The sequence below is a fragment of the Eupeodes corollae genome, chromosome 1 (assembly GCF_945859685.1).
Source record: "Eupeodes corollae chromosome 1, idEupCoro1.1, whole genome shotgun sequence".
Classification (NCBI taxonomy): Eukaryota; Metazoa; Arthropoda; class Insecta; order Diptera; family Syrphidae; genus Eupeodes; species Eupeodes corollae.
The window spans coordinates 251,205,689-251,220,425 of NC_079147.1; the positions used below are offsets into that span (position 1 = coordinate 251,205,689).

The window sequence follows — 14,737 nt, forward strand, 5'->3', positions numbered from 1 at the left end:
TGTAGGAAGATCAAAATCAGCACAAAGACAACAAAAAAAATAAACTGAACAATATCATCAGCTTTTGTTCCTAGATCACATCACAATGTCAAATGTCTTAAGTTCAATGCCATCCAGTGTGTCTTCTGGTTTTTGTAATTTTAAAAGCATAATAAAGAAATAAAATGCTGACTTTTTTGTTTTAAAGTCAATCCATAGAAAATCCGAAACAATCGATTAAGATGATGTATTTATAACATTTTACATATTCTATATATTCTTACAACCGATGGTTTCCTTGATATTTTAAGATCCAAGTGAATTCTTATCATAAACATCCTTCGTCATTTTTATTTTTAAAAAACATAATTTACATTTTCTTATCAGCTTTTGAAGGCATCTGAATTTATATGCTTTGGTTATCGAAAGAATTCCCTTAAAAAAAAAACACAATTTCTCGACTCCGATAGTGTTTTTTTTTATAAATACATACAAAATAAAAACCTCAATGCGGTTTTTATTTATCCTTAAAGTAAAATGTTACCAAACAAAAATAAACCTCTGTGACTAATAAGTGTCAAAGTATAAGATAACAATTTGTGGGTACAGAGCGCAGCGCAACATAAACAATAAATAATTGATAAAATGTGTGAATTCATTTGTACCCACACCCGACGACGCCTCTGCCGCCAACACCGCGCCGACAGATAAAAGGTTTGTATTTAACTACGCTTCATTTGACAATTAACTTGATACCTGCATTTAAAAAAAAAGTTTGTGAATTTATTTCAAAATAACATGAAAAAAACAAGACACCGAGTGGGTAAGTTAATATACTAAGATCTCAAGTCTCTTACTCTATCTAAGATAATGATAAATAGATAATAATTATTACAACTATGAACTATGATTATCGTTAGGAGTAAAACTTTAACGTAAACCGTAACCCGTCACACCTTGTACCTCTCTGCTCTTTGCCACACCCCTTGTCATCTGAAAGTACAACACAAAAATAAGACAGACCACCTCAGGGAATCCATAGAAATTCACAACAACTAAATAAAATTTACATTGAAGTGCATTTTTATAAACGCCTTGAGCAATTTCATAGCAACGATAAATGCTAATCGAAGTGGAAATTGTCTGAACTAAAACTGAACTTGTTCCGCTTTTGTCAGGAGGTGAAAAGTTGACATGTCTATTTTAATTTTTTTATATTCCGAATAAGAAAATAAAAAACAAACACTCCGAGAAAATCTACTGAAATAGAGCAATCAGTTATCGATGTTGTTGTTTGTAAAAGATGTATAAATGAATGTAGTGCAATTTAAACTACAAACGCTTGAAAAGTGATAGAAACATGCGCTTTAATTAGCATCGCTTTCTTAGGACACTTTCTGTAAACAAAACAATTTAAGACAATAGTAAGTTTAGTAATGACTTAAGTGAGTACAGTTGAACTCAATTTGGAAACCATTGGTGGTTTAGTGCTTTTTAAATATTTCAGAGGAAGGTTTGTTTATTAACAGCACAAAAGAACCATTTTGTGCAATTAAAAATAGCTGACATTTTTCCAAAATATACTTCTTTCAAAATTATTGTAATAAGCTTTTCACACCAAACCCAAAATCCGGTTTTCCAGAAATTATTAGTTTTGGCCGAAAACCTACATCGAAAACACAAGTTTTCCCATACATTATTTGAAGACCAGAAGTTTTCGAGATCTAGAAGATTATATGAAACCCGTCGAAAACTAGTAGCAATTCGAAGTCATTCAGCGCTCATTTGAATTTAAATAAAACAGCTGATAACTACTTTCAAAAGAAATATTTCACTTTGAAATATGGCATTGTTTGACTTTTTTTTAATACTATAAAAACATCAAGTGTAGCTTAGGAAGTGTGGCACGTATCCCTCTTCAATTTTTGTGAACAAAAATTCGTTCAACATGGTCAGATAACTCCTTGCTTATTTTCGAAGAAACAAGAAACAATATACGCAATATGAATACTACCGATAAAAGTTAAGGTAGAATCTTACTACCGATGGGTTTTTGACATTTATACGAGTCTCGAATGAATCTTATGTGATTTCGTTTTCAAATGTTGGTACGATTGATATTGCATTTGTATTTAGATGGCTGTGTTCGTTGAGTAGTTCTGCATTTGGAATCATGTATTTTCCATTGGGGAAAAAATCAATCTGTTGCTGTTGATATTATTTAATTTTCTTAATGATAATGGACTAACTGGGCTTACTTTGCAAGAGAAAACAATAGAAAAGATAATTAAGTTTGGCTATTTTTCCACCAAAGGTTTATCTCAGATTAGATTAAATAAATCTTTTTGGTGTTTCCACCACACAAGAAGAATACAAAATGATAAAGTTTGACAGCACTTTCTAAAATGCAAATGATTGAAACAAAACTATAATTTTTTTAGACAAACATGCAAATAAACAGATCACAATGCATTATCTGTAAAACCAAGTCCTCCACACAGGTTATTCTTCACAAATTTTGATTCGATTCCGGTCGGAGAATCAAGCTCATTTCAACTCGATTCAGGTATATAAAGAATTGAGGTGAGCTTTAAGCTCGGTTCAACACCACATGAATGTATGTCAACTTGTTTGGTTAAAACTCTGAAATCGATTATCACCTAACAAAGACGTATTTTCTTGATTTTGATAGTCAACTATAAAAAATTTGCTTACACGATTTCACCTGAATTTCGCTATTTTGTTTGGAATTTTTTGAAAAACTTTCAAATATAAAAACTGGACTACTGGATCAAAATGAGCTTCATCTGAAAAGATGATTTTTTTTGTTGGAAAAATCGGTATCTTCTCTAAGCGTTGTTTAAGCGTATACACAACCATATTCGTTCAGCGGAAGGAGAAGGATAAAACTAATTATCTGTCAAATCAGACATAAGCTAAGTGTTACCATTCACGAAATAAGTACTATTTGGAAAAACTAACGTAAGATGGCGGACCCATTATATACCATTAGCTTCGAAGCACTGGAAACCCATATTTTTCGAATTCATTCACATTTTTCTTAGTGTTCAGTAATCGGATATTGCATCAATACAAAATTAGACAAACGGTGCAAAAACTGCACTGTTTGTCTAAAACGTCGGGTTTTTAAAAACTTTATGACGAAATCTTGGTTTTGGGCTTGTTGTGAAAAAGCTTTAAGAGAATTTTGAATGCCAATAAATGAACAGACTTTTATTTTAATTCTTTTCAAACAATCATTAATTTAAAAAAAACACACTTTTTAAGATATGAAATTTATGAAAAATGTCATTCAGTAGAGTAAAAAAAGTAATAGGTATTTTATTTAACGGGGAAGTGAAATATTTTATGTGGGCTTATGACGTTGGTTAAACCAGAACTTTCTGATCCGCTCTTGTGCGGTTTTCAACTCGATCACGACAGTGCGGGGAAAGAAGAAACCATATTGGTGAGCTGCTGAACTAGAAACACTCAGAAAAGATTGTAGAAGGATTTTTAATCGTGCAAAAAAGACTAGATATCCCTAAGACTAGGACTCCTATAAGGAATCCCTCAAAAAGTATAAACAAGAACTGAGAATAGCCAAAGGATCTTCATGGAGATCTTTCTGTAGCTCAATAGAAGAATCCTCGGAAGCATCAAAGATAAGGAAGATTCTCTGAACAAATCCAACCATGCCTAGCAGTCTTAAACACTCTGATATTACATCGACTAACTCTTGCAAAGAAACGCTAAACCTGCTACTAGACACCAACTTCCCAGATAGCTCCAAATCCGTTAAAACAACAAACCGTCCTGGGTCGAGTATTAACTTAACTTTTCTTCACGGTCTTGTTACAAAAGAAAAATTAACATGGGCTCTGAATAGCTTCGAACCGTATAAATCCACAGGTCCAGATCAAATCATACGAGCTGAGCTACAACTTGCAATTGATATAACTCTGCCCATCATTGAGATGATCTTTAAAAGTTGTGTAGATCTGATCTAAATACCTCAGTGATGGATAGAAGTAAAGGTAGATTTTATTCCCAAATCGGGCAAATGCTCGCATGTCAACCCTAAAGATCTAAGCCTATCATCATTTATTCTCAAAACTCTGGAACGATTAATTGATATCTATGTTCGTAATAGCATTGATAAGAGACTAGACAGCCTTGCACTCGAATACTCCCTTGAGCAAAAGGAATATACTATGGTGGCCTTCCTGGATATTGAGGGTGCTTTCAACAACGTTGACACATCCGCGATTACTTCTACTATGACGACCCTAAACGTCGAATACACACTCTGTGAGTTGATTAATCTTATGCTGAAAAGCAGGATCATCAACTCTAAGATGAGGGATTTTTGTACGAAAAGGTCTGTCGTTAGAGGCACTCCATAACGTGGTGTTCTGTCCCCTCTCATGTAGAACATAGTGGTAAAAAAAAACTACTAATGTCCTTTTAGAGGAAAGGCTACAGAGTGGTTGCATATGCCGATGATGTTGCTATCGCCGTCACAGGGGAATATCCTAATACACTGAGAGACCTCCTCCAAAACGTACTCAATATGCTCGCTAGATGGGTTGATCACTGCGGACCTAGTATTAATCCTCAAAAAAAAAAACAGACCTCGTCCTTTTTACACGGAAATGCAAGATCCCAATAATTGTACCTCCTTAATTAAAAGGTGTACCACTAATTTTTACCAATGAAGCCAAATATCTTGGTCTGATATTAGACAACAAATTAAGTTGGAAACCTAATATTCAAGAAAGAGTTAACAAAGCTACAGTAGCTCTTTTCCTTTGCAAGAAAGCCATAGGAAGTAAATGGGGTTTTCAACCTCGCATAACCTATTGGCTATACACATCGGTCATCCGACCAATACTTATCTACGGGGTTGCAGTATGGTGGACTGCACTGGAGAAAGTCACATACTACGACAAACTCAGCAGAGTCCAACGCACTGCATGTCTCTGCATAAGCGGGACAATAAGAATCAACCCTCAGCATCATTATAGTGTCTTTCAAGTGGACATTTTAGCTATCAAAGAGGTTCTCTCCTGGCTAAGAGAAAACGTGATATCAACTCCTGATATCCATATCTTCTCTGACAGTCAGGCTGCTATAAAATCTCATGGCGGTTTCTTAACCAAATCTCGAACCGCCCTCGATTGTCGATCGTCTCTTATGGAAATGGCGCAGCAATTTAACATTCACCTCTTTTGGGTGCCGGGCCACAGAGACATCACGGGAAACTGTAGAGTCGATGAACTAGCTAAAAATGGAGCCGTCATACCTATTTCACCTGAAAGGGAGAAGATAGGTATACCGATAGCTACATGGAAACTTCTGCTAAAAGAAACAGCTTTTGCGATAACAAATTCTAGGTGGCACAATTTACCAACATGCGCAGCCACAAAACTCATATGGCCTTCACTGGACCATATAAGCGCTCTAAAGAATTGTTATCTCAAAGCAGATTTCATATTAGTTCCCTAATAGGTGTCCTTACGGGACACTGTCTTATAGGCAGACACGCCATACGACTTGGTGTAGCCTCAAATGACTTCTGCAGGAGCTATATGGACGAGGAAGAAGAGAAAACAATCTCTCACCTCCTCTCCACTTGCCCTGCTCTTTCACTAAGACGCAAACTTCATCTGGGAGAATACTCATTTGATAATCACATTGAACTAGCTAAAAAGGATATGAAATATCTCCTTCGCTTTATAAAAAGCTCATAATGGTTCGACCAGTGGGAAGTAACTCTCTAGATTCATGTGGTATCACAATGGGCCTTTTCTTTTGGCCTCAGTGTATGGATTATGAATTCGCAGCCACTTTAACCTAATCTAACCTATGACGTTGGTTCTAACAAATATGTACTGATAGTTCTCCAAGAAATTTTGGCAAATTTTCAATTGAAGACCAAACTTTATTTCTTTTTGTCCGTACAAACAAGCAGTTTGACATACTTTAGGAATTATGCCCGAAAAATAGTCAACAAGGCATCAAAAACTAACATTAAACTTTAATTTATTTAAGTTTAAAGTAGTTCACATTTTTTTGTAAAATAAAACAAAGCCATTTAAAATTGTGGTGAACGCATTCATTTAAGACTATGGACGAGTTCGAAGCATTTTGTTTGTCATGCAACTTTTCATGACAGCTGGCCCAACAAAAGCATTAAACATTCAGATAAATATCAGAAATCAATTTTAAAATAATTTTGAAATTTAGAACAACAGGCAGAAAATGTGAACTTTGATTTATTAAACTTAAAGCCTTGAATCAAAAAGAGAAAATTGTTCTGAAACTGTTACTTTCGCAAAATTCTCAAGTTCATATTTTGCCTTGAAAAGTTCCCATACATCAGAATTTTATCAAAAACATTTTTTTTTAAACATTACAAACGCCCATAACAAATTCGATAAATCTAGCCCACCCACAAACTTTTATCCTTCAAAATCTGACCGTCACATCACCTTCTCAGAAGGAAATTCCCTTATGATGTGTTGCAGCCAGGTAGATAACCTCATCATCAAAGAGGAACTGGAGAAAACATATTCCTATATGTATTTTGGAATCGCATTGTGTGGATGGATGTTTGTAGGTGTCCTCTTTTGAGGATTTAGCCTTAACTCAGCACCTATCATAAAACCAACCTGCCCACACCAAAAAAAAAATGAAACAACGTTATCCTTCATTTTGATGGTCCTCTTTTTATTATAAATATGTCATCTATTATCATCGTATCCTTCATCGTCCTCTTTTGAATACAAACAAGAATATTAAGCGCATCCAGCTGTGGTGGCATTGGAATTTGATGAAGCTACAAGAGCAACTTGGTATCTCATAATAAAGAACTTCTAAAAATAAAACAAAAATCAAAAGACGAAGCACAAGCAGCAGATGCTGCTGTGTTGTGTTTTTATGGAAGGGAAGTGTAGAAGACATCATCGTCTCCGTCCACACCACCTGATCTGATCATCTCTAATGCACTTTGCAAGGAAAAGAATATTATTTTACCTACACGTCAGCAGCATTTTATAAAGGCAGGAAGAAGCAAGATGAAAGAAAAGGAATAATGCAACTTACCACTTAGCGGTGGTCTCGACACGTAACTCATGGTAGGATGAAGTAAACTGGAACTTTGCCGCACGTTTGTTCACACGTTGCAATCGCTTCCAAACACTTCCCATGACTATAATGGGGGTGGTGGTTTGGGGCTTGGTTGTTGTTACCTCGGGCTGCCGCCGCGCCGCTCACTCGGTAGATGGGCTCCTGTTCTAAGGTCAGTTGGTATTCTTATTGTTGTCTACTTATAATCTAATTGAACAAGGTGTGGATGGACTTTTTTTTGCGCAATAAAGGAGACAAGGCAAAAAGGAAACGACGAACCGAACAATTGAGTGACACAAAACACAGCACAGCACAGGTGGTGTTGGAGTTTAACACTTGATACACCGAATTTTTTGGAGCAATAAAAGACAAAGCACTCGAAGGATTCTTCACAAAGAAAAACACTTTATTCTTTCTCTCGTCACGGATTAACTGGCAACAATTTACTTTAAGAGACACAAAGAAAACTCCATGGAAGAAAAAAGTCTGAGCCACCACAATCCCGATCTCGAGTACCTACGACGAAATCAAGAAACACAACACCGAAGTCCCGAAAAAACACCAAAAACAATCAAAACAAAAGCGAATCTTTTGCTAATTTTGCTTTGATGTTGTCTTTTTGTTGTTTTCTACTTTTTGCACAACAAACGCTGAGAGGAAAAACGGGATTGATTGGTCAAAAGAAGAAGAGCAAAAAGACACTCTTCTTCTATGCGTTAACCTTGAGATGGAACGAAAAACGGACGAGCAGACTACGACGACGAGAACGAGAACGACAATGACAACGAAAGACGATGTTGCAAAATTTCTTTGCGCGATTCTATGTCTCTCCACCCCCTCGGGAGGTTTTTTTTCGTCAGCAATCTTTTAAACAATTTCTACAAATATTTGTTTTGATATTTTGTTTTATTTTATTCATAAGAAAATAACAAATTATTTCACTTTGTTTTTGTTTTCAGAAAGCGATTGGAAAAATCATAGAATTCTTTATAACAATGACGTCACTTTTCTTCGATTTTAACAAAACTTTTTCAGTTTTTACAGTAAAACTTCGTCGAGGCGATGATGATTCAAAACTTCTTGCAAATTCTCGTCGAAATTGATTTGCACATAAAATTCACTGCTGACGAAAACACGAAAAACTTACAAAAATGCAGTGGGTTTTTGTGTTTTTTGTTTGTATTTATTTATCGCCAAGTAAAAATTTTCAATTTCGATAAAAATTTTTCTTCGTCACTTTGACTGAGTGAATTGGAATTCATGTTTTTTTTGTCTTTTTGTTGTTGATTAATTATTTGTTTGCGAATTGCGAACACACACAGACACAAGCGTAGTAAAGTTGGGCAGTTTAGTGGCTTTCATATTGGACTGTTGGTAGATTAATTTATTTAGTTTAATTAATTTAATTTAAAGAAATTATTTTTATTATCTAAGTTGCCGCGGCGGCGAATCGAGAATCGACTTGTCTGCTCGAGGGGTATTCTCTTATTCTTCTTTGAACTTCTATTTTCAGCGAAAAAGAGGAATGTATTTTTCTCGTATTGTTTCGCATGTGTCAATTAACGTAACGTAAGAGAAATTGAGAAAGCAAATGTGAATTGGAACGAGGAATTTTGACAGCTGGTGACAGCTGCATTGCCGGGTAACAACGCATTGATGGAAACTAGCATTTAATGGGGTGACTACATTTGTATAATTTGAAAGCGTTTTATATTTTTTTTTACTCGAAATTGAGAAAAGTCAAATGTCATATGTTGTTTTTTTAATTTTATGATAATAATTTTCCATAACTCTCTTTTTTACATAAAGCCAAGTAAATAAGAAGAATGACAGACTGAAAAATGGCACTAATATAACGAAATGTCTGACATATTACGTTTATTGATTTAAACCACCAGAGAAGGTGGTTTAGCCAAGGAATAAACAAAACACAATTTCTCTACAATTTCCTGTCATGTCTCTGTGGCCCGGCACCCAACAAAGTTGAATGTTAAATTGCTGCGCCATCTCCATAAGAGACGATCGACGATCGAGGGTGGTTTGAGATTTGGTTGAGACACCGTCACGATAATAGCAGCCTGAATGTCAGAGAAGATGCGGATATCAGAAGTTGATATCACGATTTCTCTTAGCCACGAGAGAGCCTCTTTGATCGCTAAAACTTCCACTTGGAAGACGCTACAATTATTAGGGAGGCGATCAATGAGATGCTTAGATTAAGCTTTTCTGAGTACACACCACTATACCAACTCCCTCATTTGTCATTTGGATCCATCTGTATAAAAGTGAATGCTTTTGTCATCCAGGAGTTTTTTGTCTTCCCATTCATCTCTGGATGAAATGGATACCTGCAAGTTTTTTCCAAATTGGGGTTTATGAATAGTGTAGTCTATGTACTTTGGTATAGAACTGAAGAGGTTCAAAATGATGGAGTGCCCACATTATTGTTGGTTCATTGAGATGAGGCGTTGAGTTTTATTGCTGTACTCGCTGCCATTTGTTTGCTGCGTATGTCAAGGGGTGTCAGATGGAGGACAGTGCCTAACGCTGCTGAGGGTGTGGTTCTCAATGGCCCGCTCATGCAGAGACAGGCAGTGCGTTGGACTCTGCTGAGTTTGTCGTAGTATGTGACTTTCTCCAGTGCAGTCCACCATACTGCAACCCCGTAGATAAGTATTGGTCGGATGACCGATGTGTATAGCCAATAGGTTATGCGAGGTTGAAAATCCCATTTGCTTCCTATGGCTTTCTTGCAAAGGAAAAGAGCTACTGTAGCTTTGTTAACGCTTTCCTGAATATAAGGTTTCCAACTTAATTTTTTGTCCAATATCAGACCAAGATATTTGGCTTCATCGATAAAAATTAATGATACACCTTTTGTAGGAGGTATAATTAATTGGGTGTTGTATTTCGGTGTAAAAAGGACGAGGTCTGTTTTTTGAGGATTAATACTAAGTCCGCAGCCCATCTAGTTAGCATTTTGAGTGCGTTTTAGAGAAGGTCTCTTAGTGTATTAGGATGTTCTCCTGTAACGGCTATTGCAACATCATTGGCATACGCAACCACTCAATAAAGCCTTCCCTCTCAAGGGATATTAGTAGTTCGTTAACCACTATGTTCACAGGAGAGGGGACAGAACACCTCCTTGCCAAGTGCCGCTACCGACAGACCTTTTCGTACAAGAGTTGATGATCCTTAGAGTACCTTAGAGTTGATGATCTTTTTAACATAAGATTAATCAACTCACAGAGTGAGTATTCAACTTTTTGGGTCGTCATAGCAGAATGGATAGCGGATGTATAAACGTTGTTGAAAGCGCCCTCAATATTTAGGAAGGCCACCATAGTATATTCCTTTTGCTCTAGGGAGTATTCGATAGTTCATACCAGAGTGTGCAAGGCTGTTTCTACCGATTTCCCTTTGCAGTAAGCATGCTGAGACATTGATAGTCTCTTATCAATGCTATTACGTATATGGATATCGATCAATCGTTCCAGAGTTTTGAGAATTAATGATGATAGGCTAATAGATCTTAGATCTTTAGGGTTGACATGCGAGCATTTGCCCACCTTGGGAATAAAAACTACCTTTACTTCTCTCCATCGCTGAGGTATATAAACCAGATCTAGACAACTTTTAAAGATCATCTCAATGATGGGCAGATTTATGTCAATTGTAAGTTGTAGCTCAGCTGGTATGATTTGATCTGGACCTGACAAATTTGACAAAAGCCGTTGAATCTCTAAAAGTTTTGTTTTTGAGATCTAAATCTGTCAAAAAAAGATTTTATGTGGTTCACAAAACCCCCTAACAATCTATTCGTTTGATGTGTTTATTTATACATAATTGTTGTTGTCTGGATAAAAAAAAATTGGTTGGCGCAACAGACCGTTGAGAACTAGGGCCTAGTGACTTACAACTCTCAACCATTCCCGTGAAAAAAAAGTTTAGATCCCATAGGCAGGGATCGAACCAAAGACTTCGGGCATGACAGTCCAATGCATTTTTTTAAATTCATTTTTATTAATTCAATCTTGAAACTATCTAAAAGCTAGACAAAAATTCATAAACTTATCCTTATTAATCATAACTTAGAACTAACTTACTGGTCCCGTACGGACAGTCCAACGCAATAAACATCATGCCACGGGTAGTACTAATAAGTGATGTATGGATATAGCTGTCAAATAAATTTAAGAATTTTCGTTTGATATGTCTTTTTCGATTCCCCGAATGAGTCAACTTTTTGTCGGCGTCTACTTACCATTTATTAGATTGCAACATTTAACCAGTAAAAAACTGACTTCGAATAGAGTTCAGATCAATTTATCAACAATTAAATGGAGGTTTCCATGGGTAAATTTAAATTTCCGTCTAACAATATTTTTTTTCGTAGTTCTATGCAAGATTCAAATTATTTTCTTTTTGATATTGTATTAGTGTTACTTCATGTACTTGATACCGAGTGCGGTCCAATTCAAAGAAAACCTATTTTTTTAAATTGTATTAGTTATGGTGCAAGAGGGATAAATATACGGAAAAATCCAGATATGCAGATTTGATCTAAAATACAAAAAAATCTATTTATTTTGCCTATGCAATGTAAATGAATGAAATTTGTGTTTTGACAGATCTAGATCAAGAATGAATTGATTTCTTTTACCCATGGAAAACCCTATAAATTTACTTTGCTTTCAATTTCATGAATCATTTTTCCCAATGGAACGCTAATGGTTATTTTGACAGATTAAAATGTAAAATTAATTTGATTTATTTTACCATTAGAAACTCATACAAATAAGCAAATAGGCACCTTTAGGGCAATGAACTACTTTTTACTTCAGAATTTTAGCAAAAAATGCATTTATCTTCTTGGCTTTTTTATTTATTAATTCTGTAGTTAGTCCTTACCACTAAAACTTCACTTAATTTATTTAAAACAATAGAATGTATTTATTGCTCCAGTTTTCGCATTGCTTATGCTGAAATGAGTGTTTATTGAAGGTACTATTTTGAAAACGAGCATTCAAAATGTAGACTCTACCTAACAAATTAAGAATGAAGTCCAGCAAACAAAATGGCAGAATGTTTAAACCCAATTTCTTTTCCCCTATTAAAATATCATCTTTTTTTCGAATACTTTTCCATATTTTCGAAAATAAGGGGTATTATGAAACGCTCTTAAATCATTTTTTCGTTCGATTCAAAGGGATTCGAGATCTCAAACATGACATTACGATAGTAGGGAAGTCGAAAAAGTGGGCCCGGTGATTCCATCCCTTAAGCCTAAGCAAGTTCAAACTTAGGCAAAAATTTGAATTTTCTCAAGAACCGATAGTTTTGTTTTTTAATTTTCTCTAAAAATTGTTTTCTAAAATTGGCTACTAAAACATAAAAAATATACATAAGTATGCTTCAGAAGAGAACTCCAATAGGAGTTTAGGTTTTATAATAGAGTTTTCTATGGGTAAATTCAGATTTCCTTTAAAAATAGTTTTTTTTTGCGTTGCGCATGGAACACAATTGGGTCGGTTTTTTTGTATTTGTCATTGGGCAGGTTCAGGTAATATAAAGGACTTTATTTGCTGTCAACTGCATTCTTTGAACTTACATTTTGACATAATTTTTCAAGTTTCTTTTGTCTACAAAATACTCCTCAAGCAAGCTATCATGATCTGTATTTTGTATTGTAAAGAAATATTACTTACTTTCCAACTTGACAAGGAACCCTTTTACAGAAAGCATTAAATGATGTTTTGCAGAAAATAAATAAATCATAGAAAGTTCAATTTTCAGTTGAATGATTAAACATGATCAACTGTCATTTTGATAAAAGTAGACTTGACTTTATAGTTAGGGAGATTTTTCTTAACTAACTTTCCAGTCAAATTTCCATTAAAGCTCTCTTATATGGAAGGTAATTTTTTAGCAGCTGGCCAATCAGATACTAGAAACTTGCCTAACTTTCAAGTCCCTTGTGTCGTCTGAACCTGCCCATTATGTTTGTGAAACTTCGTGGACGTGCTATGGAGTGTGGTAGAGCTGTGATATTCCCAGCTAAACTTATTTTTAAATCTGACAATCTGCAGATTTCATCTTGAATAAAAATTCATTCAGTTTCAGGTGAAAAATTTGTGTTTTGACAGATCTAGATCAAGAATAAATTGATTTATTTTGCTCACGGAAAATTAAATGGCATTCCAATTTTTTAAATTAAACTTATTTTGTAGGTATATTTTTTAACCGTAAAATTTTTCTTTTTAAATTATTTTAAGTGCTATAATAATTTAAATTTAATTTCATGGCATTTATTTTTAATCATAATTTCTCGAATGCAATGTCCACCGAACAGTCGAATTTGTCATTATTCTTTCTAATAAACTTGACAAGTAGGGCGTTAATGGTGACAGTAACATTGCCTTTTAATACTTTAAAAGTTGCTCTGCTTTTACTGCAAAAATCAAAGCAAAGGGCTGGTTCAGATAACATAAAGGACTTCATTTAAAGTCAATTTCATTCTTTGAACGTAAATTTTGACCAATTTAAGTAGATAATTTTTCAAATGCCATGAATTCCAAATTTTCGATTTCAGAACTTTAGTTCATAGTACAAAAACTGCCAGAAATATTACTGTCTACAAAACCCTCTTAAGGCGATCTACAAGTCTATCACGATTTGTAGTTTGTTCTGTAAAGAAATATTACTTATTTATTTTTCAAATTGACAAGAAAGTTTTGTGGAAATATTAAAATTAACTTAGAAAAAAAAAATAATTAAAATTAATAAAATGCACAATTTTCAAGAAGAAGTGGTAAGAAAATATCTGGAAATTGAGATTCTATAAAAAAAAGTTCATTTAACAATTACAGCTTTGACATTAATTAAAAACTTCAAGAAGGGGGTCTGTTCGTAGACTACTACATTGAAACTCGTCTTAATTTTTCATATAACTGAATCGAATTGAAATGAGCTTGATTTACACAATTCCGGTCGGGGATCGGAGTCAATTCAAAATTTGTGAAAAAAATCCTGTTTGGAGGAGTTGGTTTTACAGACGTTTGCATGTTTGTGTTCAAAAAATATAGTTTAGTTTTAATCAATTTAAAAAAAAAAATTGCACGTGGATTAAGGTAGCATATTGTTATATGGTGCTGAACTAATCAGTTCTTCATTGTTTAACACGAATCAAACTATCTTATTTACACTCCATTTGCATTTTAGAAAGTTCTGTCAAACTTAACATTTTTAAATCTTCTTGTGCGGTGGAAACACCAAAAACATTTATTTAATTTTAACTGAGATAAACCTTTGGTGGAAACATGCAAAACTTAATTATCTTTTCTATTATTGCAAAATAAGCCCAGTTAGTCCATTTCATTAACAAAACTAAAAATATCAGCTGTAACAGATTGATTTTTGTTCGCTAATGGAAAACACATGATACCAAATGCACAACTACTCAACGAACGCAGCCAACGAGATACAAATGCAATATCAATCGTATCAACATTTGAGAATTAAATCACGTTAGATTGGTCCATGACATTTACTTTTTGAAGATAATTTCATTTAAATGTTGACCGCGGCTGCGTCTTAGGTGGTCCATTCGGAAAGTCCAATTTTGGGT

The 14,737-nt window shown here is 34.6% G+C and overlaps 1 protein-coding gene across 5 annotated transcripts in view; it reads right to left on the bottom strand.

Moving 5' to 3' along the window:
* Window positions 1-8,601, bottom strand: part of LOC129943296 (EH domain-binding protein 1) — a 120,273-nt gene extending 111,672 nt beyond the window's left edge. For 2 of the 5 annotated variants that reach the window (XM_056052619.1, XM_056052621.1), the window contains exon 1: window positions 7,087-8,599. In XM_056052619.1, coding sequence (XP_055908594.1) covers window positions 7,087-7,190 — 104 coding nt within the window. In that variant the 5' untranslated portion in view covers window positions 7,191-8,599. Of the gene's footprint in view, window positions 1-7,086 lie in introns of all 5 variants that reach the window. The other 3 variants (XM_056052622.1, XM_056052620.1, XM_056052618.1) reach the window with 2 other exon arrangements.
* Between the last annotated feature and the right edge of the window lie 6,136 nt (window positions 8,602-14,737).